Raw genomic sequence first — 20,962 nt, 5'->3', positions numbered from 1 at the left:
GGGGGGGGGGGGGGGGGGGGGGGTCCATCGTGCCTAGTTTTCACTTATGCCCAATGATTTTCTATTAGCATGCATACAAGAGGATCAATGAATAAAAGACAACAGATATTAGTTCAATATGATCAAGAGAGGAGAGATCTCTTACCTGTCCATCTGCTATTGGCAAGTGATGGAAGTAATGAACTGCACCGGAAGACTTAGTGTCTTTCATAACAAGTAGAATTCGTACCATAGTGTTTTTCAAGCATACTGAGAATCTTTCGTCAACGATCCAGGGCATCAAAACCCAAGAAACATAGTGACCCATGAGTGTTAAGTGAAACCAAAACCTCATGAGGAAGAACCAGTTCCATGCTTAGCATCTAGGTAAAACAACCAAAGCATAAAATTAACACACATTACGTCACCTGAGCATAGCTTGACCCGTTTAGGCATGTACCATAGACTAGAAGGATAAAGGTTCGAATCTCACCATGTTGAAGTAAAATAATAATAATAATAATAATAATAATAATCCATCATTCTAAAAATCCAGAAAATACTTCCTCCACTTAATAAAAATACTCAAAGTTCTCTCTCATTCGTTCATATGGAGGGAACCCTCAAATTAGAGGGATGTAACTTCACAGGAGGGTGCCCTCCTAGGTCTTTTTCATCCTAAAAGGAGAAAAAAAGGAGTTATCCTAAAAGAAAGGATCTTTGGCATTCTCTCCTACACCGGAAGCTTCTTCTCCAAGATGGAGTTTCCTCTTGGGAAGAAAACTCGTTGAGAGTATTTTCTTTCTTCATTGGGGCAGCATTTTATCATCAAGAGATGCTTTCGTATTTTGACATCAAAGCTATTAGGTAATAAAGTAAACAAAGAACCCTGGCACTCAAAACTGAGGATTATGGACTCACAAACACCTACAAGTAGTCTTCTAAGAGATCGACCTACATCACACTTTGATATAAACTAATTTACATCATTTGATCAAGCAAAGTTAATTCCCAAACTTCTAAATTTCTTTTTCTTCATTATTTGTTGTGTTGTTAATGAAAACCGAGTGAAATTGATGTCCTTTGATTTTCATTAAGGGGAAACACTAAATGTCAGTATGATGTTCCGATCAATACTCAATAAGAAGCATGAAATTTCACCAGTCAAATTCACTAATTCTTGATATTGTGGTCTACACTTGAAACTGACAACTTTAGCGATTAATCGCGGTCAACAGTACAACAAGAAAGAATTGTTAATCTGATACATCGTATTACACACACACACACAGAAAAAAGGTAAAGGCTTCTTTTAAATGATAGATAACTTTTAATTTAATAATCAATAAAATAGATAAAATAAAATAAAAAAACGGATTATGAAGAATATAGTCACAAATTATTAAATATGAGCACAAACTCTGAAAAGAATCAGAACAAGTCTTCAGGTTAAGTATCTTGACGCATGTGCAAAACCCCACAACTGCAAGAAACACAAAAGCTTATGTAAAGAGGTATAGTGGAATAAGGCGTGTGCATCGCTATACTGTGTCACAGAAAGCACATGATATAATGACAGGTGACTTATAGAGCAACGGTACCTCTGATTGAATTTTGCAATATTTTAAAATGATGGATCTATCATCCATTCAATTGGTGGATATTCAATGCATAAGCCTTGAACGTTTGGGAATTTAATTTTACCTCAACATTCTTTAGCTCAAACTCTAGGTCATGCGCCAAGCATACGCTATCAAATGTGTCACATGGCCCACTTGTTCCACTTAATCTTGTTACGTGAAAAAAAGAAAAAAGAAAAAAAAAAGAACAATTTAGTAAATTCTCCCATAGAACAAGAGTGGTAGGAAAAAGTTCCAAAGAAAAACAAACTCACAAGTCACCATCCAAACGCAAGGCAAAGCTACCACCGCCACCAAGTGCTAGTAAATCGTTCAAGCAAATATAATAATAGCGGTTGGCTCCTGAATCAGTGCACAGATAAAAAAAAAAAAAAAAAAAAGAACAGAATTATGGCCTCTTTAAAGGAGATTTGCTGGGAAGAGATAGGAGAGTCTTGTTTTTCAATGGTAAACAAAAATGAAGTTACAAAAGCAAAAGCCAAAAACCAAAGAGCGTCTGAAAAAATTTACTCAGAGAAAATTTAAGAACAGTAATTACAAGTTAACTCAAAAAATCAACTACTCAACGGAGCATGACAAGCCCACTTGGAGCCAAACTAACTCAAAAAATCTCCAAACATTTGTCCTAGGTTTTCAAGAAAAGTAACGCATCCATAAAATATGATTCAAATCGTTTGACACTTATTTTTAGAGAATCCCAAACGATGCCAAACACCATAGATAACGTCCTTTAGACAAAGTTGATGTTAATTCTCCCATGAGCGGGATGAGAGATCTTCTAATGGATTCAAATTTACAAGAAAAACTCATTGGGACTTCAAAAGAGATAAATATGACTCACTATATCCCAAGTGAAGATAAACTCCTTGCAAAGGGTAAAACTAGGACATATCATCAATGTCTCCTTGTCAGAAAAGTCTCCTCAGATGAAAATACAAGGAGGAAGCCCTCCAACAAAGGAAATAAAGAAGAAATATTATGCTTCTTTTGTGGTAGAAATATAGTAAGCACAAGGGAAAACGAACAGTGAAGACCATGAATTTCCACAAGACATTCAATTGATATATTCATATCTACCCACAGACAAAGGAAAACGCGTATAAATGAGATAAATTGATTATAAGCTGACTAATATATCATAATTTAGTGTTGACTGAAGAGAACTTTAAAAATTATAGACATGAGCAATAAATAATACAGGATTGATATATTTAACAGCATGACTGTGAATCCTCTAAGAAAAAACACGTGTGGCAGGCAAAAACAGAATATTCACCAGTTGCTCGAAAGAGCCTTGGGTCGCCATATTTCGTTGTAAAAACAAATGTCTGGTGTGTTCCCTATCAAATACACGACCACAATAATTAGATTGTAGTTACAATATAAATGATAAAGAAATATAAGCCTACGTAGTTCATAAGAATTCTAAATTACAACCTTACATTCATTCCAGAGTAATAAACTAATGCAAAAAGAAGCCATCTTTACCTCAGAATTTTCATGAATATAACAAGATATTTCATCTCTTTTTATGGCTAAAGACAACATACGTTTTATAGTTTATATTAACATGTAGAAAGTCGACTTGAAACTGAGGAAAATGTTATAATTTAAAATGAAGCAGCTAAGAGAACTTCTAAAAGGCAATTGCCTTCCCTACCCTCAAAATCAAAAGTGCTACCATTTTGAAGGGAAGGGAGTTACAAGAAAAAGCTACCAACTTGATATTTTCTTTTGGCTGTAGGCTTCAACGGGCATTCTAGAAGACCACCAAATATTGCACCTCGAGTATCTCCAACAATCTAGAACAAATAACTACAGTTTTAGCATGTAAAAGTGCCATCATCAGTGAAACTCATACAGTCATCGGATAACATACCAGTAAACAAGGGCCAGAAAGATCGTGGCTCTTGCGAATAAGAGTTTGAAGAGATATACCATGCTTCATCGTACTGCCCTTCATATGAAATGTAATAAATCGCATCACAGATCAAATATAAACCTAAAATGTTAATTCATTATGGGACAAAGCTAAAATATTTCAGCTGAACTACCTGTACAGTAAGACCCATTGGCACCCTTTCACAATGTTGGGTAGACAACATCCCAGGAAATCATACAAGTCTGCAGTGATAAAGGCCGACTCATCCATGATGTCTGGTAAGGGGTTTCTTGGGGTAGGGCGCTCCATAGCCTCTTCAAATACATCTGAACTAGAATTGCTGTTTCCAGATGGCGGGTCATCATCAACGCCAAGTTCATTCAGTTTTACCTTCTCATGTGCTGAACCGCAAACCTTAGTTTCTCCCTGATTATGAGGTATTTCTTCAGCCTTGCATAGTATACTACATTCTAAAAAAGCATCAGACCCTTCCTCCTGGAAATCGTTGTTTGCATCACTATATCGAACTGAGGGAGTTTGAACTGCATTGGTATCTTGACGAGAATCAGTGGGTTTAGATCCATGTTTGGAAGGGATTATTAAGGACAAATATGAAGACAGTGATTTTCTTCCTTTCGACGGCCTAACCTACATAATTAAAACCATGTCACAAGCCAACATGGAACCAAATTCACAAATGAATCTGACGGAGAAAAGGAGACAAGGCATGAAGATCAAAACCTCTAATCATATACTAGTTTCGCCTATCAAGCAGTTATGGAGCTCAATACTAGGGGATGGAGGAACTGAAGTAACTAAGCCTAAGCCATATACTAGCAACTTGTAAGTTAAAATTCACAAAACCTTTGATTCTGTTATCTCAGCCTCAGGCCTGTTACCATTTCAAGCACCCAAGCCATTGCAATTTTGTATGGGGAAAAAACCCCAAAAAACTACAAAATGTGAATCAAATATCAAGAACACTTCAAGAAACGCAAGGCCTTAAATACCTCAAACATAATTCCTCCTGAGTCATATATCTCGTTTCCTATGAATACTTGGACCCATGAGGACATTAATACTAAAGAGTACACAGACATTGTGGTCTGTGGCAGCCCTTCTTCAAAGCCCTAGATGAAATCATTAATCCCATTTTCAAATAACTCACAAAACGCCGAATGCCAAATTGCACAATCTCTATAAAGCACACAAAACCTTCCAGCATATCATTCAATCGAAAAACATCACAAACAATCGCACAAACAAGCTATCAAACAGAAGACAAAAACGAAGAACCTGAGTATGAGGATCAGGCGGCAGCGATTTAGGAGGATCCGAGCTAGTGGAATAGGAGAAGAGGCTGGAGAACCTCCCGTAGAATTTCTCCCTCAACGCATGCATTTTGGTCAAACAAAAAAATATCAAAATGAAAAAAGGGTAATCGATTGAACTTTCAAGCTGGGGTTTCTTCGACCTTCAAGCTTCTGTGTGTTGTTCAAGCTTTGGGTATGGATTCCCCATGTTTGAAGAAATGAAGAAGATATAGAAGGAAGCGAAGGCGGCCGGTGGAAGAGACAGAGGGATGGCGTGTGGTAATGAATCACTCCCGAAACCGCAATCGGTTGCAGAAGACAGAAAGGAACTGATAAATTATGGAAGGAGGAGACGAGAGATTCTCTGTCAAAGATTTTCACACTCGGCGTTTCGCGCTGTTTTTGAAACGTCTTTGCCATTTGGCTTTCGCATATTCCAATTTAGCATCCTCAAATTATAATTTTTATATTTAATAGATTTTCCTACTTTTAAAATGGTTAAAAAAAAAAAACTTTTAATGTTATTTCTAATATATATATATATATATATATATATATACATAGATTGTTTATATTATCTTCTCCGGGCTTTCTCTTCCGGACTTTGCCTTAAGGTTTTAAAATGCATTTGGAGCCAGCATCCTCGCTGACACACCACTTGATATTTGGCTCTAATACCATTTGTAACAACTCAAACCTACTACTACAAGATATTTTATACTTGGTGTCTGACTCTGATACCATTTGTAATAACTCAAACCTACTACTACCAGATATTTTTCACTCGGTGTCTAGCTCTGATACTATTTGTAACAGCTCAAACCTACTACTACAAGGTATTTTTTGCTTTTGTCCATTACGTATCATCATTGACCTCACGGTTTTAAACACAGGTAAGGAAAGTTTCTATACCCTTATAAGAAATGTTTCGCTCACATATCCAACCGATGTAGACTATCACAATATTCAAAAAGAACAAATCTACTGGCGGTGGACTTGAGCTGGTACAATAAATACACATATATAAGGTTCATATACGCAGATAATACTCTACTCATGTTACCATATAAATAAAATTATTATTTTCGAAAAATTCCAAACAAAGTAGTAAGAAAAATAACCATATAATTAAATATATATTTATTTGATTATCGCGTAATTTTATTTATTTTTTTGGCACAAAATGCGTGAGGGAGGCGAATCTTTAGTATTTTTCATGGGCCAATAGGGCCCACTAAAATATGGGCCTACTTCGGGCTGGATCTGAGCTGGCTGTTCGAACATTTTCGACCATTGGAATAAAACTAAAGAATTGTTCGCAAAACCATTGATCAATCATTTCAAAAGCAGTTTTTTGTTCATACTTTTCAAATTTCCTACAAATAATTATGCCCTGATTATTCGTAAAAAAATGACTTCGATCATTTTCGAGCAATGACGACATCATTTCATCCCTGTAAAGGATGCAAGCGTTATCTAAAGTGATCATGCGTAAAACGTATGTAAATAACTTTCTGTTTAAGCTTGTCACGCGTAGGATCTAACTTATGACCATGACACTCGTCTATAGGTCAATTTGATCATAAGTTAGTGGATAGAACCTTAATTATAGGAAAAAAAGGACTCGATAAGCCCACCTCAGTATTTAATTATTAAACCAATCCACAACACTTACTAGGTATCAACTAATCTTCAAACCCACCTCGGTATTTAACTATTAAACTGATCCACAACACTTACTAGGTATCAACTAATCTTAAAACTCACCTCGGTTTTTAACTATTAAACCAATTCGCAACATTTACTAAGTATCTACTAATCTTCAAGCCCACCGAGCCCACCTCTGTATTTAACTAAACTGATCCACAACAGTTATTAGGTATCCACTAATCTTCAAGCCAACCTCGGTATTTAACCATTGAACTGATCCATAGTAGTTACTAGGCATCCACTAATCTTCAAGCCCACCTTGGTATTTAACTATTAAACTGATCCATAGGAGTTACTAAGTATCCACTAATCTTCAAGTCCACCTCAACATTTAACTTTAAACCGATCCACAACCATTACTAGGTGTCCACTAATCTTTAATCTCACCTCAGTATTTAACTATTAAATCGATCCACGATAATTACCAAGTATCCACTTATCTTCAAGCTCCCCTAGTTATTTAACTATTAAACCAATCTACAACCGTTACTAAATAACCACTAATCTTGAACGCACATGCAAATAATATATTAATATCGTTTTAGGATTAAACTCATTTAATCACATGGAATTTGGCATAACATAGTACAAATGTAACAAACAATGCTTAAAATAATGGAAATCACTACTCTTCCCTTACCAAACACCCAGAATTCTGTATTTTTAATTCTACATTTTGTTCTCATTCTCCGTGGAGACCTTAAAACTTCCGTACTTTAATGGGGTTTGGGTTCACCATTTCAGTATCTCAATAAAAATGACATTTCCCCCCAACTTTTTCCTTCTCCCCAAGTTTCAGTTTCTGAGTGGGGACTGAAGAGGAAAAAGATTCCCCTCTCTCTCATCTGCACATTTTAGAGAGAGAGAGAGAGAGAGGTAGGCTTTGAAATGGACTAACCCTCCATTTTTCTTCAGATTCAACCAAAACCCATCTCTCAAATCCGAGAAATGTTCCATTGAAATCGAAATCTTCACATGATTTGAGGCATTAAAGAGGAAATCCCAGATGGGTTCTTACTCCAAACCCTTCTTGTTCTTCTTGTTCTTCCTTGTATTCCTTGTTTATGTTGCTTGTTTGGTTGAATCTGGTTCTGATTACACCACTTTGGTCTACAAGGGCTGCGCCAAACAAGGATTCTCAGATCCAAATGGCGTTTATTCACAAGCCCTTGCTGCTCTGTTTGGCTCTTTAGTTTCACAATCTGCCAAAGGTTCAAAGTTTTACAAAACCACTTCCGGCACTGCCGGAACTGCCATCACTGGCCTCTTCCAGTGTCGAGGGGACCTCAGGAACTCCGATTGCTATAACTGTGTAAGTAAGCTCCCGGAATTGGCTGATAGTCTGTGCGGCAGAACCATTGCCGCTAGAGTTCAGCTGTCGGGCTGCTATTTGGTGTATGAGTTTCCTGGGTTTGCTCAGATTTCAGGGTTTGAAATGCTGTATAAAACTTGTGGGGCTACGAACATTGCTGGAAGTGGGTTTGAGGAGAGGAGGGACACGGGTTTGTCGGTGTTGGAGAATGGCGTGGTGAGTGGCCATGGGTTTTACACTACTAACTATCAATCTCTGTATGTGTTGGCGCAATGTGAGGGAGATTTGGGGGATTCGGATTGTGGTGAGTGTGTGAAGCATGCTGTCCAGAGAGCTCAGGTTGAATGTGGGAGTTCAATTTCAGGGCAAGTTTATTTGTATAGGTGCTTCATCAGCTACAGTTACTACCCAAATGGGGTTCCTACGAGATCGTCCACTCCCTCGTCTTCTTCTTCTTCATCATATTCTTCATCTCCATCAGGTAAAAACCCAGAAACTCCCCATCTGACTCTATAAATCTCAAACTAAGCACAGGTTTCTGCAACTCATTATTCTAGGAAATCTACTTTGAGGATTGTTAGGGGAGTCTCATATTGGCTAATTAAGGAGTAATTAAGGAGTGGGGAGGGTGTTCAAGGGCTTCATAGGTCTTAGAGGAGGCTCTATGGTAGAGGGGAGAATTGTTGAGAAAGAGTCTTACATCGTCTAAGTAAGAGTCAATCATGAGTCTATAAATAAAGAATACTATCTCCATTGGAATGAAGTCTTTTGGAAACCAAAATCAAATCCATGAGAGTTTATGCTCAAAGTGGAGTCGTGGTTCCCTAACCATCTAAACAGAGACTAGATAAACTTATACCACCAGAGCTAACGAAACATTTCCTGAAGGAGCTCATTCTCATTACGGATAAAAGAGGGCATTGAGTTTTGTTTTCTTCTCATTCTTTGAAACTGAACTAAACTTGTTATGGTAGACTTTTCTGCAACTGTGGTAATATGAAAGGTTACATTTGGTGTTAGGGATGGGGCAAAACACAGGGAAGACAGTGGCAGTGATATTAGGAGGGGCAGCAGGAGTGGGATTTGTGGTCATGTTCTTGCTTTTCATCAGAGGTTTGAAGAAGAAACATGATGGTATGCATCAAAACATGGGTTTGATTCAATTTTGTGCCGTTTTTGCTCGCAAAACTTCCATTGATTCATTGACTTCATCTTCTATCTGCAGATTATTGATGCAGGGGAAAGAGTGAATGTTCTACTGAGGTGAAAAAGAATCAAATCGCTTTGATCTCCTTTTGCTTTTGTTTTAGAAAGATAATGTGTTCTTGTGGGGACTTGGATTTTTTTGGGTTGACAAAGACGGTTCATTCCACTGGGGTCAGAAGCTTTTCCTGAGAAGAGAAGAAGGAATCAATGCATGGAAGGAATGAAAGATACAAAAAAAAAATCAAAACTGAAGGAGAAGTGAAGAATGTTTTTTCTTTTTTTCTTTGTTTTTTTTGGTGTATGTTATATATATTTTTTATTTAAAAAATATATAATTATTGCTTCCTTTTCAGCCATGTGGGTGTTTTGTCTCTTTTCTCTTATCTCCAGAATCTGGTTTTATCTTCCTAACCCAAATCTTATATGTTTTTTTTTATAAAAAAAAAAAAGCTGCTAGCTTTAGGATTTCATCTCCATACCATCGCTAGGAACTTAGTTCACAACCTTTGACTACTTGGTCGAGCTACAAAGAGTTAATATTTCTATTATATTTAATAAATTAGTGAATTTTTAACACCTTAAAAAAAAAAGATGCAACATTGAAGACCTGGGATATTAGAGCATGTACAATCGTTAGTTATACTTGCAGTTCAGAATATTTCCAAACAAGCTCAAAACTACAAATTTGAAACTTTTTTTTTTAAAAGGGTCTTATAAACTTCTGGAGAAATCAGAGCTATCCTCAGCAGAAACCCAATTGAAAAAAAAATGCATACCTCAAACTTGGCCCATTACATTTGACTAGCGAGCAAATTTCTCCAATTCTGCACAAACTTCAAAACAGAGGCATAAAAAAGACTAGAAATTGCTTAAGGTAGGAGGAAAGGGAAACAGCAGCACATCATAATTCTGCTAGAACAAACTGGTTTCACTGTTCTCAGTCAGTGAACATGTATGGATTGTCAGAATTGAACAAAGAAATATGGTCACATCCCATGTTCAGACCATTCAGAGATGCTATAATTTCAGAAAGTCAATGTTGTTTGGAATCGGGTTTCAAATTACAAAAGTTTGCAGATAAAACAACAAAATCATATATAGAAAGTAGCATCCAACAGATAGGTACCAAGTAGGAAACAAAAAAAAAAAAGGAAGGATGGGTTGTAGAGTAACCCAGTAAGGAGAGGATTTGAAAAGCTGTTCTGTTAATTTTGAGCCAAATTCTAACAAAAAGAACTCAACAGCTTGTCTGAGGGAAAATAATGACCCAAACTCAATCATCCTAATGAGCTTTATTTCTTAGGAACCTGAAAATGAGAACATAAGAACAAAGTAAATCTGGCCAATCAATCTGTAGCTCCATTTTATGGCTGCAACATCTAACAAGATCCACAACGCCAGTTCATGAAAGACGAATAATGAAGCAAAACAGTCAATTGTAGAGCATGAAAAAAATTATGTTTATTTTCTGCTGATTTCTGAGCATCAAGCAATTTCTCACAGGAAACAAACATAAAATAAGTTTACAACAGCTATCAAGAGTTTTATGAGAAGAAAATTCAATTGATTCTGAATTCCATTCATATAATTTTGCAACACAAACTCTAACTCTCTAAAACCTCAGTCTCTAAACCCACTCAAATGAAAAGAGGAACGGCATTGTACGCCATCCACATTCCACAATCAAATTCGATCCAAAACCCATAGAAAACCCTAAACAGCAACAACATCATCGAGTAGCCTTAACCTGAAGCCCTCAAGTAAATCATTTAGGAGCAGCAGTGGCCGGAGTACCAAGTAGACTCGCCTGCTGCATCTCGAGCTCATTGAACTGCTGCTCGCGATCCATCTCAATGATGAGCGGCACCACCAAAATGAGAAAAGTCGTCCCTGCAATCCACGCAGCTTTACCAGTACTACGGAGGAGTTTTTGGGTAACGAAGGCAGCGTCGGAAGCTGTGCTCTTCGCCCGCCGGACGATTTGGGAATCGGAGACGGAACGAGAAACCCTAGATAGAACGCCTAAATTCTCATCGCCATCGGTAATAGAAGGCCGCTTATTACCTCGAGACGCCATGAAAGGATACCGAACAGGAATTTGAAGCAGTGGAAGGAAGAATCGATGTGATCTAATAGATACACTGATCGCTTTCTCAACAGAGAGAGCTGAAAAAATTGAAACGAAAAATGAATTTAGGGTTTTGGATGAATGTCTGAAAATTTTGGGAAAATCTCTTATTTCTAGGACGTTTGGATCTTGAAAAAAAAAACAACCCAATAGAGAAGTCTACAAGAAGCCCAATTTCAAACTTGATAGGCCCATTACAATTAATTTTAAAAAATATAATAACCTTAAACTTAAATATATATATATAAACGCTTAATACTTTATTTAAAAATAGCCTTATAGAGTGTTATTAATATCTTTCGCTTATGCTCAAAGTGGCCAATATCATACCATTATGGAGATTCGTGTTCATCTAACATAGTATCAGAGTCATGCCTTAAACTCTAAAATGTCGGACGAAGGACTCTAAAAGAAAAGGAGTCGAGCCTCGATTAAGGGGCGGTGTTGTTTGGCCAATTAATTTTGTCAAATTTTAAATAAATGAAAATTTGCAAATACTTAATTTTATAAAGCATTTTAAATTATTTATTCTCGATAACATTTTTAACCTTTGGAATGTAATGTAAAATAAATAAATATTTTACACAAAAAGAAAAGTAAAAATTACAAAATAATTGGAATTCATAAGACCAATCAAAATGTGCCACGTCAGCAGCCAAATTTAGTTAATTTCCTGTCGGCCCTCCCCTGTTTTGACGAGGTTAACACTCGAATTTGACTAAAAATAAAGAAAATAAAACGAAATTCTCCGTTCCTGTCGGCCCTCCCCTGCTTTTGGTTTCTACTTCCCTAACAAAACAGGGGAGGTTATCACAAATTCTTCCTTTCCTTCCTCTTTTTCGGATTTTCCCCTTTAATGCTCTCCCCTCCACCCTCCTCCGAGGGGAGGAGCCGTTGAGCCGGTCCCACCACTCTCCGCCGTCGATCTAGCCACTTTCCCCAACGCCCAACCCTTCCCAACCATGTCGATATTGAACCCATTTCAGCTTCTAGAGCTGAATCTAATCTCCGCTCAGGATTTGGCACCGGTATCTCGTTCGATGAGAACCTACGCCATCGCCTCGGTTCACCCTGACCGGAAACTCTCTACCCGCGTCGACACTCACGGCCACAACAACCCAACGTGGAACGACAAGTTCGTGTTCCGCGTTGACGACGAGTTCTTACATTCCGACACATCGGCGGTGATGATTGAAATCTACGCCTTGCATTGGTTTAAAGACATTCATGTTGGGACTGTTCGGATTCTTGTTGGGAATCTCATCCCTACTCCGCCGCGATTACACCAGTTTAGTCAGCAGCCGCAAGTCGGGATGCGGTTTGTTGCTTTACAGGTCCGGCGGCCGTCAGGGAGGCCGCAGGGGATTTTGAATATTGGGGTTGCTCTGCTTCATAGCTCGATGAGGAGTATGCCGTTGTACTCGCACTTGAGTACCTCGGCGATTGGGTACCGGAATCTAATGGGGGAGGAGGACCCATTTAGCAATCACCATGGGACTCCCACGGTTGTCAAGTGGCCGGAGTTCCGGCGGTCGAAGAGCGATATTAGTTCCATGGTGGGGTCGGCGGTTCGAAGCTCGGAAATGCTGGGAAAGGGAGCAAAATCCAGAGCAAGCTCTATGGTGAATGGGTCGGAGATTACGCGGAAGAACAAGAAAAAGGGGAGATCCAAATCAAGCTCGATGATCAGTGGGTCCATTACGATCAGAAGAAGAGAGAAACCCAGGAAGGCTAATTCGATGATCAGTGGGTCAAGCTCTGCAATGGTAACCAAGAGGGAAAAAATCAAACAATCCAGCATTTTAAGCGGCTCTGAAGTTTACCCGGAGCCACCGCCGGAAAAACCAGTCCAGAAAATGAATCCCGGCGACTCTCCGGCATGGAAAAAGCCATCCCAAGAGAAAACCATTTCGAAACAGGGTCAAGAAACGCCGAATTCGAGGTTCGATAAAATGCCTTACGCGACGCCGCTCAGGACTCCACAGAGGCTGACCGGCGGTGGCGGCGGTGGTACTGCCAGAGCAACACCAATGCACGAGAAATATGCGACGCCGAGAAGATCAACGCCGATGAACGGGAAATCATCTTACCATAGACACAACGAATTTACCTATACAACGCCGAGGAAATCGTTTTTAGGCGGCGCGTTTTTGACGGAATCGACGCTTGGTCCGTCACCGTCGGAGGTAGCTGCACAAATGGCGACGCAGAAAACCGACGACAGCAACGAAAGCTCGATTGTTGGTGGGATGAGCCTAAACGATAGCGTTGAGGGTCTACAGTCGAAGCTGGAGCGGTGGCGGACAGATCTTCCACCGGTGTACGACCGCGGCGAGATTACAAGCTTTCCGCCGAGCGAAGACCATCCCGAACGCCGTCATAGCGACGGCGGCAGTTTATTTTCTTGTTTCAGCAACATTTGCGGCTGCGAATGCTCCATAGTCTGCGGCGGATCGCCAAAGACATCGAAGAAACCCGCCAACGGCCGTGTTACCCGTAGCCCGTCGGCAGGCCATTTGAGCATCACGTAAAAAAAATGGTTAGAAGACGAACTGGCCAAGGTCGGGTTGAACCCAACCGGCCCGCACCGAATTAAAATCAAACCGTAACGTAACAAAACGCATCGTTTAATTTTTGAAAAAGACAAGTTTGACCCTACAGGATAAGGAGGAAAGACAATTTAGAGAGACAGCCAGGCAGTGTCAGTCACGTCAATCTACAATACGCCATTCTTTCTCTAAACTTGTTTTGGATTTTTTATTTTTTATTTTTTATTTCTTAAATTTCTAATAAATAAAAAAAAATACTTTAAATCTAAAACAAAATGGGAAAGAAATTTTACTTCATTTTTTTTTTTAACAAATGTAATTGGATTGATTTGTGAATATTTTGTTTATTTTAATGGAACCATTTGTTCATATATTCATGATCTCTCTATTTTTATGTGTATTCATTTTATTATTCTTCAATAAATAATAATAATATAACATATAATTCTACTTGTGTTCTTGCATTTTCAAATCAATTTTAATTTCTTTAAATTCTAGTAGTGAATTTGTTAAATTCGGATTTTTTTATTTATGAATGATATAAATTAGATTAAAGAAAATTATGAAATTTCTAGAATAAAAACATTTAAAATTTAAAATTTATTTGATTTAACGTGACAAACTCCTATTCTATTATATGACTCAAAATGTTTTTGGTTTACAAGTCCTTGGAACCCTCAATCACAATCTCAAGCTAAGTCCTTAAAGGGAAAGTCCAGGATTTGACTATTACAAATGATATTAAAGCTACACTTTAAGTGAACCAATGAGGATACTGGGACTCCAACCCCCGATTCATGAAGGGTATAATTTATATACCTTGTCTCCACATTGGATCAAGAACAAGATTAGAAGGATAAAAAACAACTAATTCGTATAGAGTCATTGAACCAGCCCAACCAGCAACTAGAGCTGTATGCATTATATGAACAGAAAGAAAATAATCGGGATCATTTAATACAACCGTATGAACACGATACCAAGGCAAATCAATGAGGATGTTGGATCCACTCTGGATCCTCCGTCGATTGGAGAGAATAACGAAACATTCTTTATTCAAAATTTCTTATTGGTTCGAAAAAATTTTATACCGTAGAAAATAAATCTAATTTATGTTTTTTTTTTTTTTTTTTGAATTTCACTTTGCATGCTTATCGTTATTATTATGATATAGGTAAAAAAAGGTGAATTTACTTTAAATTTCTATCAAATTACGACGGTTAAAAAATGTATAATTATTGTCAAATATATTGTAATAATCAAAGCGAAAATACTCCAAACTTACTTTTCCCATATTCATGCTTTGTCGGTAGCAATCGACAAAGATTAAAAATAATAAATAAATCTAATTACTATTTATTAAAATAATTAAATTATGACTAATATAAAACGAGTATTAAATTTTATATTTATATATAATAACAGTATTTTAATTTATATCAAATAGACATTAAAAAATTTAAAATATATAATAAAAATTTAAATTTAATTATATATATATATATATATTAATTTTAGAAGAGAGTAACTAATTTTACGAAAAATAATGGCCTTTTTTTTTTAATTAAAAAAAATGTCAAATGAAAGAGGGAAAAGTGGTGCCACCTGTCTACTTTTTAATACTGTCGGCTGACGTGGCCTCCAGGGAGGCATTCGCCCACGTGATTGGCCCCCACCTGTCCCCTGTTTCCTTCCATTTACCAACTATTTTTACTCCCAGTTAAATTATAAATTTAATTTTATAAATAAAAAAAATGTTAAATTACCGATTTAGTTGATAAACTTTTAAATGTAATTAATATATTTTTTTAGTTATTTTTTGCTTTATGTATCTTTAACTGAATTCTATTTTTTTTTTAAATTAATTGATGAATATATAATTTTAATTTTATTCTAATCTAGTAAATTCATTAAAAAAATTTAAAAGATATATACTAAATAAACACAAAATTAATTTTTTTTGCCTTTATTGATTCATTAGCGTTTAATAAATAAATAAATAAATAATTAATTAACTTATAAATAGTTTATTCTTTTATTTATCAAATGAAAATATTTTCAATAACCATAAAAGTTTAGCATAACAGCTGTCCAATTAAAATAAAAAAAAAATAGCTTTAAAAACAAAAGTAATAAATAGTTTAGTCATTTTTAAAATTTTATTTTAAAGGGTATTAAAATTTTAAATACTTTTTTAAATGGCTATTTAAATGAATTTATTTTGGACATCTAACTTTAATATTATTATAATTATTTGTCTTGAAAATAGTAGACAGCATAAAGGTATAAAGCAAAGAAGAATAAAGTACAAAGAATTAAAATATGCCTTTTACTGCTAAAAAGAAAACATTTTTTAAGACCTTAATTATTACTATAATTAATATTAATTACAATGAAATGTGTGTCAATAAAAGTATATATATATATATATATATTTTCTATTTTGAGTATGGTTTTAAAATTATTTCTAGAAGTATTTTCCAAATAAATAAATAAATAAACATGATTTTTTTTTTACAGTCGAGCGTTGCAATACGACGATTATAAAATAAAATAAGGAATTAAAACATAATTTTATTCTTTAATAATTATGACGTTTTCATTTGTTGCCCAACTCCACTGCATATATTGTTCTCTCTGAGTTTTCATATCAAGAGTTCCTCAAAATTTTAAAGCGTTGTTTACTTGACAGAGGTTTTCACACTCTTATAAGAAATATTCCGTTTTCAACTCTAATCGACGTGTGATCTCACAATCCACCCCCTCTTAGAGGCTTGGAGTCCTTGCTGGCCCACCGCTCAATGTCTGACTCCGATACAATTTGTAACAGTTAAATCTCACTGCTAGCAAATATTGTTCGCTTTTGTTCGTTACGTATCACCGTTAATTTCGTGGTTTTAAAATACGTCTACTAAAGAGATGTTACGATAAGAAATTATTTGTTTCCCACTCTAACAAATATAAATAGTCATTTTTTTTCGATATCTTATTAAAAAAATGAAATGATTTAGCATGATACTAATTAAGACCAAAAGCCTATGAAAAATGAGACAAAATCCAATTATATCTAATTATACACAACTTAATTATTAGAGGAAAAAAAAAAGATTGCAATAAGAACCACACCAATTTTAAAATTTTTGTTTATTTATTTTTTTGATAAAGGAGTTGAGACTTATTTGATCGGGATTCGAATCTTAGATTCGAGGTATTTTTGAAAGTTTAAGAGTATTATTGAAGCTTTTGAAAAATTCGAGGTATTGCACTCGATACTCTCTGAAGTGCTAAGTTAGGCTGGATGTATTCACTATACAAATATATTAATATGCATGCTGGAGAGTTCGATATTGTTAAAGAAGCATATTCATTTGATTCTATCGAGACTTGAACTCGGGTGGATAAAATGAAAATTTTAAAATTAATTATTGGAATATAAAGGTTAAATGAAATGTTTTGTTATTAATTAATGGGTTTGTTAGAATAAAGGAATATGATTGTTGTCGGGGAAAAGAGGAAGCATGGATTACTGGTATGAGTGGTAGGCGCACCACCAGACATCCTGACCCCATCGCTTCTTCTCTCTGTGCTCTGTTTTTCATCCTTTCCTCTGTTTTTCAATACCTTCTTAATCCCCTCCCCTTCTTCCATTCTCTCTAACCTTCCCTTTCTAATTCTCTGTTTCTTCAATGGAATGTACTTTGGGCCTTTTCCGCACTTCTGGCGTTGGTGGGTCTGTTTCTGGGTCCGCCATTAACGACCCCAATGAGCCTAGAATGAAGATTTTTGAGAAAGATTTTGTGGGTAAGATTCCGATTGAGCCGTCTCCTTGTCCTGCCTCCTCTGGCCTTGAATTGGGCCTTGGTTTAGCCGTTGGCGGCTGCGGGAAGGTTAGCGGTGGTACTTGGGGTGAGCGTGGTCGGATTTTGACTGCTCGGGATTTCCCTGTTCTTGGTGGCTCTTCTGTTTCTTCTTGTTCTTCCTCTTCTTGTTTCCATGGAAGAGAGGGTAATGGTTCTGTTGCTGTTTCTGGGACTAAACGAGCTGCTGATTCTGCTCCTAATGATGGAGGATCCCCCACTGCTCTCAAGTTAGTTCTGATTATCCCCTTTTGTTTGTTCTTATAGCTATAAATTTACTGAAATTAAGATTGCTGTAAGAGAGTACGCGTTAGCTAATTTAGGGAATGATTATACGTTTATAAGGAATACTATCTCCATTGGTATGAGACCTTTTGGGGAAGCCTTAAGCAAACCCATGAGAGCTTATGCTCAAAGTGAACAATATTATGCCATTGTGGAGGTTCGTGATTACTAACATAGTATTAGAATCATGCCCTTAACTTAGATATGTCAATAGAATCCTCAAATGTCAGAACAAAGAAATTGCTAGCCTCGAAAGTGTAGTCAAAAGTTCGAACAAATGGTGTACTTTGTCAGAGTGCTCCAAAGAAAGGAGTCGAGCCTCAATTAAGGGGAGGTTGTTCGAGGGCTACATAGACCTCAGGGGAGGCACTATGGTGTACTTTGTTCGAGGGGAGGATTGTTGAGGATGGTTAGGAATGCATCTCCAATAGTATGAGGCATTTTGGGGAAACCAAAAGCAAAACCATGAGAGCTATTGCTCAAAGTGGACAATATCATGTCATTGTAGAGGTTTGTGATTCCTAACATGGTATCAAACTTAGCCATGTCAACAGAATTCTCAAGTGTCGAACAAAGAAATTGCTAGCCTCGAAGGTGTAGTCAAGAGTGACTCTGTGTCGAACAAATGGTGTACTTTGTTCGAGGGCTCTAGAGAAAGGAGTCGAGTCTCAACTAAGGGGAGGCTGTTCGAGGGCTACATAGACTTCAGGAGAGGCTCTATAGTGTACTTTGTTCGAGAGGAGGATTGTTGAGGATGATTAGGAATATATCTCTATTGATATGAGGCCTTTTGGGGAAACCAGAAGCAAAACCACGAGAGCTTATGCTCAAAGTGGACAATATCATACCATTGTGAAGAGCCGTGATTCCTAACTGGAAAAACGATGGATTAATTTAGACTTTTGAGTCCTTTTCTGATGAGCTTGTTGTAAATGTTTGTTTGAAAATGGAAGCAGTCAGGTTGTGGGATGGCCACCCATTAGGACATACAGGATGAACAGCTTGGTGAACCAAGCAAAGACAGCCAGGGCTGAGGAAGATGAGCAGTCCAAGGACAACAAAGCATGTGATGTTGATGGAAAAGGGCACCTAGGATTTGTCAAAGTGAATGTCGATGGGGTTGTCATAGGGAGGAAAGTGGATATCAATGCCCATTCTTGCTATGAGACCTTGGCCCTTATGCTGGAGGACATGTTTTTCAAGTCCAATGGTTAGCTCTTGAAATTTCCAGGAACAAATATCTTCATTTTTTGCTTTGATTTATTTGTATGGTCATGGTGTTCTTCAGGGAAAAGTGGAGACAAAGAACAAGGACAGAAACTGTCTAAGCTTTTGGATGGATCCTCTGAGTTTGTGCTTACATATGAAGATAGAGAGGGGGATTGGATGCTTGTTGGAGATGTCCCTTGGAGGTATGTTTCTTTGTAGTCTAGATCTAATATCTATGTTGAGTTATGATCAGCTGTATCGATGCCCGGATGCACGGTTTTGACTCTTGGTTCTAAAATCTTGCTAACTTTTTTAAGAACGGAGAAAAAAGTTGAGCTAGTTTGATGAAAATTGGCATACTTAAGTTCCCTTTTAGTTCATGGAGTTCAGTCTATTGTGTCTTACGAACGAGGAAGATAACTTACTAAATGGTTCGAGATTTGAGAGGAACGTTTATGTATCTGATCTCAATTGTCTAGATCAATGCATTGTTGGCTCTTGTTTCTAAAAGTCTTGTTATGTTTTAAACATTTGAACTGTGTCCCTGTGATGTCCCACATTGGTTGGAGAGGAGAACAAAACACCTTTTATAAGGATGTGGAAACCTTCCCCTAACATACGCGTTTTAAAGCTTTGAGGGAAAGCTCAAAAAGGACAATATCGGCTAGTGGTGGGTCTGGGTTGTTAGAGTTCCACTTTTATGTTGTTCTTACAATAAGTTCATGACTTTCATTGATTAGGATGTTTTTGAGCTCTGTTCGAAGGCTTCGTATAATGAGGACGTCCGAAGCCAATGGACTAGGTATTCAATAAGCTCTTCCTGCACTCGATTTCCTATCTTGTGCTCGTTTTACATGTTTCCTAAATCTAGCTTCATTGCAGCACCAAGATCTCAAGATAAGAAAGCGAAACAAAGGAGCAAGCCTATCTGAAAAACGCTACTATATGGCTCGGCTCGGGTACGTCCTAGATATACCCGAACGTGAAAAATGCACAGTTTGACTAGAGAAAAGAAGTAGAGAAGAGAATGAGAAATGGATTGCTGTGGTTTTTTGTTTCCTTGTTGGCTTTAGTTTTGGTGTTTTGGGGTTTTCTTTTGGGAGGCTTTATAGGCCATATGATTTAAGCCTGTAAAAGCTCTTACTATAGAGTGGTTACCATACAAAAGTGTATACTCTGGGTGGATGCTTTCTCATACTGTACATAAGGGAAAAACACTTTGATTGATATCTATGGAGCTTTGTTTGTTGCAATCTGCTGCTAAATGAGAAGTTTGTGGCTTTCAAGTTATTATTGTTGATAAGTTTGGGTTTGTTTTCGATAATGATATGTAATTGTTTACGATTGGTTGTGACAGGTGGTGTATACAAGGGCCTAGGTACATATTCACCACTGGCTGAGACGGGTGGTGTGTATAAGGATTTGGGTACATATTCACTACAACATGCTGATACGTGATTTCAATGATTCAAACTTTATATTCTTGAGTTGTAGAAAACAATTAGATCAGAGACAATCTCTCTGGATTCGCTCCACCTTACAACCTTTCTTTCCATTGTAATTGTCATTGTAGCATGCATCCGGCCCATAAAGGCCATACGTACTTGATGTCGATCTCCAACTTCCTCCCGTTTGAAAGACTATTCTGTATGGTTGGAGATGATGAAAACAAGAGAAAAAAGAGTCAATTCAATCCCAAGAGACTGTGCCAATATGATCTTTAATGAGGTGCGGGATTTTGCATCCCGAGACCCCATGTCCTCTCTTTCCTGACTGCAACCCAAGAAGTTGACTTTGCCAACACAACATTAGGGTCGTCCCTTTCATTCTATACTAACTAGGCCTCAGGTTGGCTCCAAAAAATCACACCATCTCTTTGTTAGAGTGAATAA

At 37.1% G+C, this 20,962-nt stretch overlaps 5 protein-coding genes across 7 annotated transcripts in view; 3 read left to right on the top strand and 2 right to left on the bottom strand.

Annotated features, from left to right (window-relative positions):
* Positions 1-5,249, bottom strand: part of LOC111498930 (TLD domain-containing protein 2-like) — a 6,469-nt gene extending 1,220 nt beyond the window's left edge. The window contains exons 1-9 of one of the 2 annotated variants that reach the window (XM_023150310.1): positions 4,798-5,249; positions 4,512-4,631; positions 3,674-4,149; positions 3,499-3,571; positions 3,341-3,421; positions 2,896-2,959; positions 1,874-1,961; positions 1,684-1,768; positions 146-1,462 (exon numbers count right to left, since the gene is read on the bottom strand). In XM_023150310.1, coding sequence (XP_023006078.1) covers positions 1,424-1,462; positions 1,684-1,768; positions 1,874-1,961; positions 2,896-2,959; positions 3,341-3,421; positions 3,499-3,571; positions 3,674-4,149; positions 4,512-4,631; positions 4,798-4,902 — 1,131 coding nt within the window. In that variant the 5' untranslated portion in view covers positions 4,903-5,249 and the 3' untranslated portion in view covers positions 146-1,423. The remainder of the gene's footprint in view (positions 1-145; positions 1,463-1,683; positions 1,769-1,873; positions 1,962-2,895; positions 2,960-3,340; positions 3,422-3,498; positions 3,572-3,673; positions 4,150-4,511; positions 4,632-4,797) is intronic. The other variant, XM_023150312.1, reaches the window with a different exon arrangement.
* A 2,082-nt stretch (positions 5,250-7,331) lies between these two features.
* On the top strand, positions 7,332-9,283 carry LOC111498931 (cysteine-rich repeat secretory protein 3-like). Its single transcript, XM_023150313.1, has 3 exons — positions 7,332-8,317; positions 8,857-8,970; positions 9,062-9,283. Exons 1-3 carry the CDS (start codon positions 7,531-7,533, stop codon positions 9,067-9,069), a joined length of 909 nt encoding a protein of 302 aa, XP_023006081.1. The 5' UTR covers positions 7,332-7,530; the 3' UTR covers positions 9,070-9,283.
* A 1,197-nt stretch (positions 9,284-10,480) lies between these two features.
* Positions 10,481-20,828, bottom strand: LOC111498936 (mitochondrial import receptor subunit TOM9-2-like). Its single transcript, XM_023150320.1, has 2 exons — positions 20,823-20,828; positions 10,481-11,255 (listed from the first exon to the last, which is right to left on the bottom strand). The coding sequence occupies exons 1-2, from the start codon at positions 20,825-20,827 to the stop codon at positions 10,808-10,810; spliced, it is 453 nt and encodes a 150-aa protein (XP_023006088.1). The 5' UTR covers position 20,828; the 3' UTR covers positions 10,481-10,807.
* LOC111498924 lies at positions 12,021-13,853 on the top strand. Its single transcript, XM_023150285.1, has one exon. The coding sequence runs from the start codon at positions 12,133-12,135 to the stop codon at positions 13,699-13,701; it is 1,569 nt and encodes a 522-aa protein (XP_023006053.1). The 5' UTR covers positions 12,021-12,132; the 3' UTR covers positions 13,702-13,853.
* Positions 17,237-20,090, top strand: LOC111498932 (auxin-responsive protein IAA13-like). 2 transcript variants are annotated; one of them, XM_023150314.1, is made up of 5 exons: positions 17,237-17,806; positions 18,815-19,071; positions 19,150-19,273; positions 19,811-19,872; positions 19,953-20,090. In XM_023150314.1, exons 1-5 carry the CDS (start codon positions 17,406-17,408, stop codon positions 20,000-20,002), a joined length of 894 nt encoding a protein of 297 aa, XP_023006082.1. In that variant the 5' UTR covers positions 17,237-17,405; the 3' UTR covers positions 20,003-20,090. The 2 variants fall into 2 exon arrangements, with proteins under 2 accessions (XP_023006082.1, XP_023006083.1); XM_023150315.1 differs by having other exon boundaries at positions 17,238-17,806; positions 18,818-19,071.
* Positions 20,829-20,962: the final 134 nt, after the last annotated feature.

Source organism: Cucurbita maxima, unplaced genomic scaffold, assembly GCF_002738345.1.
Source record: "Cucurbita maxima cultivar Rimu unplaced genomic scaffold, Cmax_1.0 Cma_Scf00026, whole genome shotgun sequence".
Taxonomy (NCBI): Eukaryota; Viridiplantae; Streptophyta; class Magnoliopsida; order Cucurbitales; family Cucurbitaceae; genus Cucurbita; species Cucurbita maxima.
This window is presented reverse-complemented; position numbering and strand designations above follow the sequence as displayed.

What these genes read in the sequence shown, in the direction of transcription:
- LOC111498924 (XM_023150285.1), top strand. Translation starts at nt 12,133, where the DNA reads ATGTCGATATTGAACCCATTTCAGCTTCTAGAGCTGAATCTAATCTCC.
- LOC111498932 (XM_023150314.1), top strand. Translation starts at nt 17,406, where the DNA reads ATGGAATGTACTTTGGGCCTTTTCCGCACTTCTGGCGTTGGTGGGTCT. An exon ending in GGATCCCCCACTGCTCTCAA is followed by an intron (nt 17,807 to 18,814) that starts GTTAGTTCTGAT and finishes TGAAAATGGAAG; the next exon opens with CAGTCAGGTTGTGGGATGGC. An exon ending in GTTGGAGATGTCCCTTGGAG is followed by an intron (nt 19,274 to 19,810) that starts GTATGTTTCTTT and finishes TTCATTGATTAG; the next exon opens with GATGTTTTTGAGCTCTGTTC.
- LOC111498931 (XM_023150313.1), top strand. Translation starts at nt 7,531, where the DNA reads ATGGGTTCTTACTCCAAACCCTTCTTGTTCTTCTTGTTCTTCCTTGTA. An exon ending in ATATTCTTCATCTCCATCAG is followed by an intron (nt 8,318 to 8,856) that starts GTAAAAACCCAG and finishes ATTTGGTGTTAG; the next exon opens with GGATGGGGCAAAACACAGGG.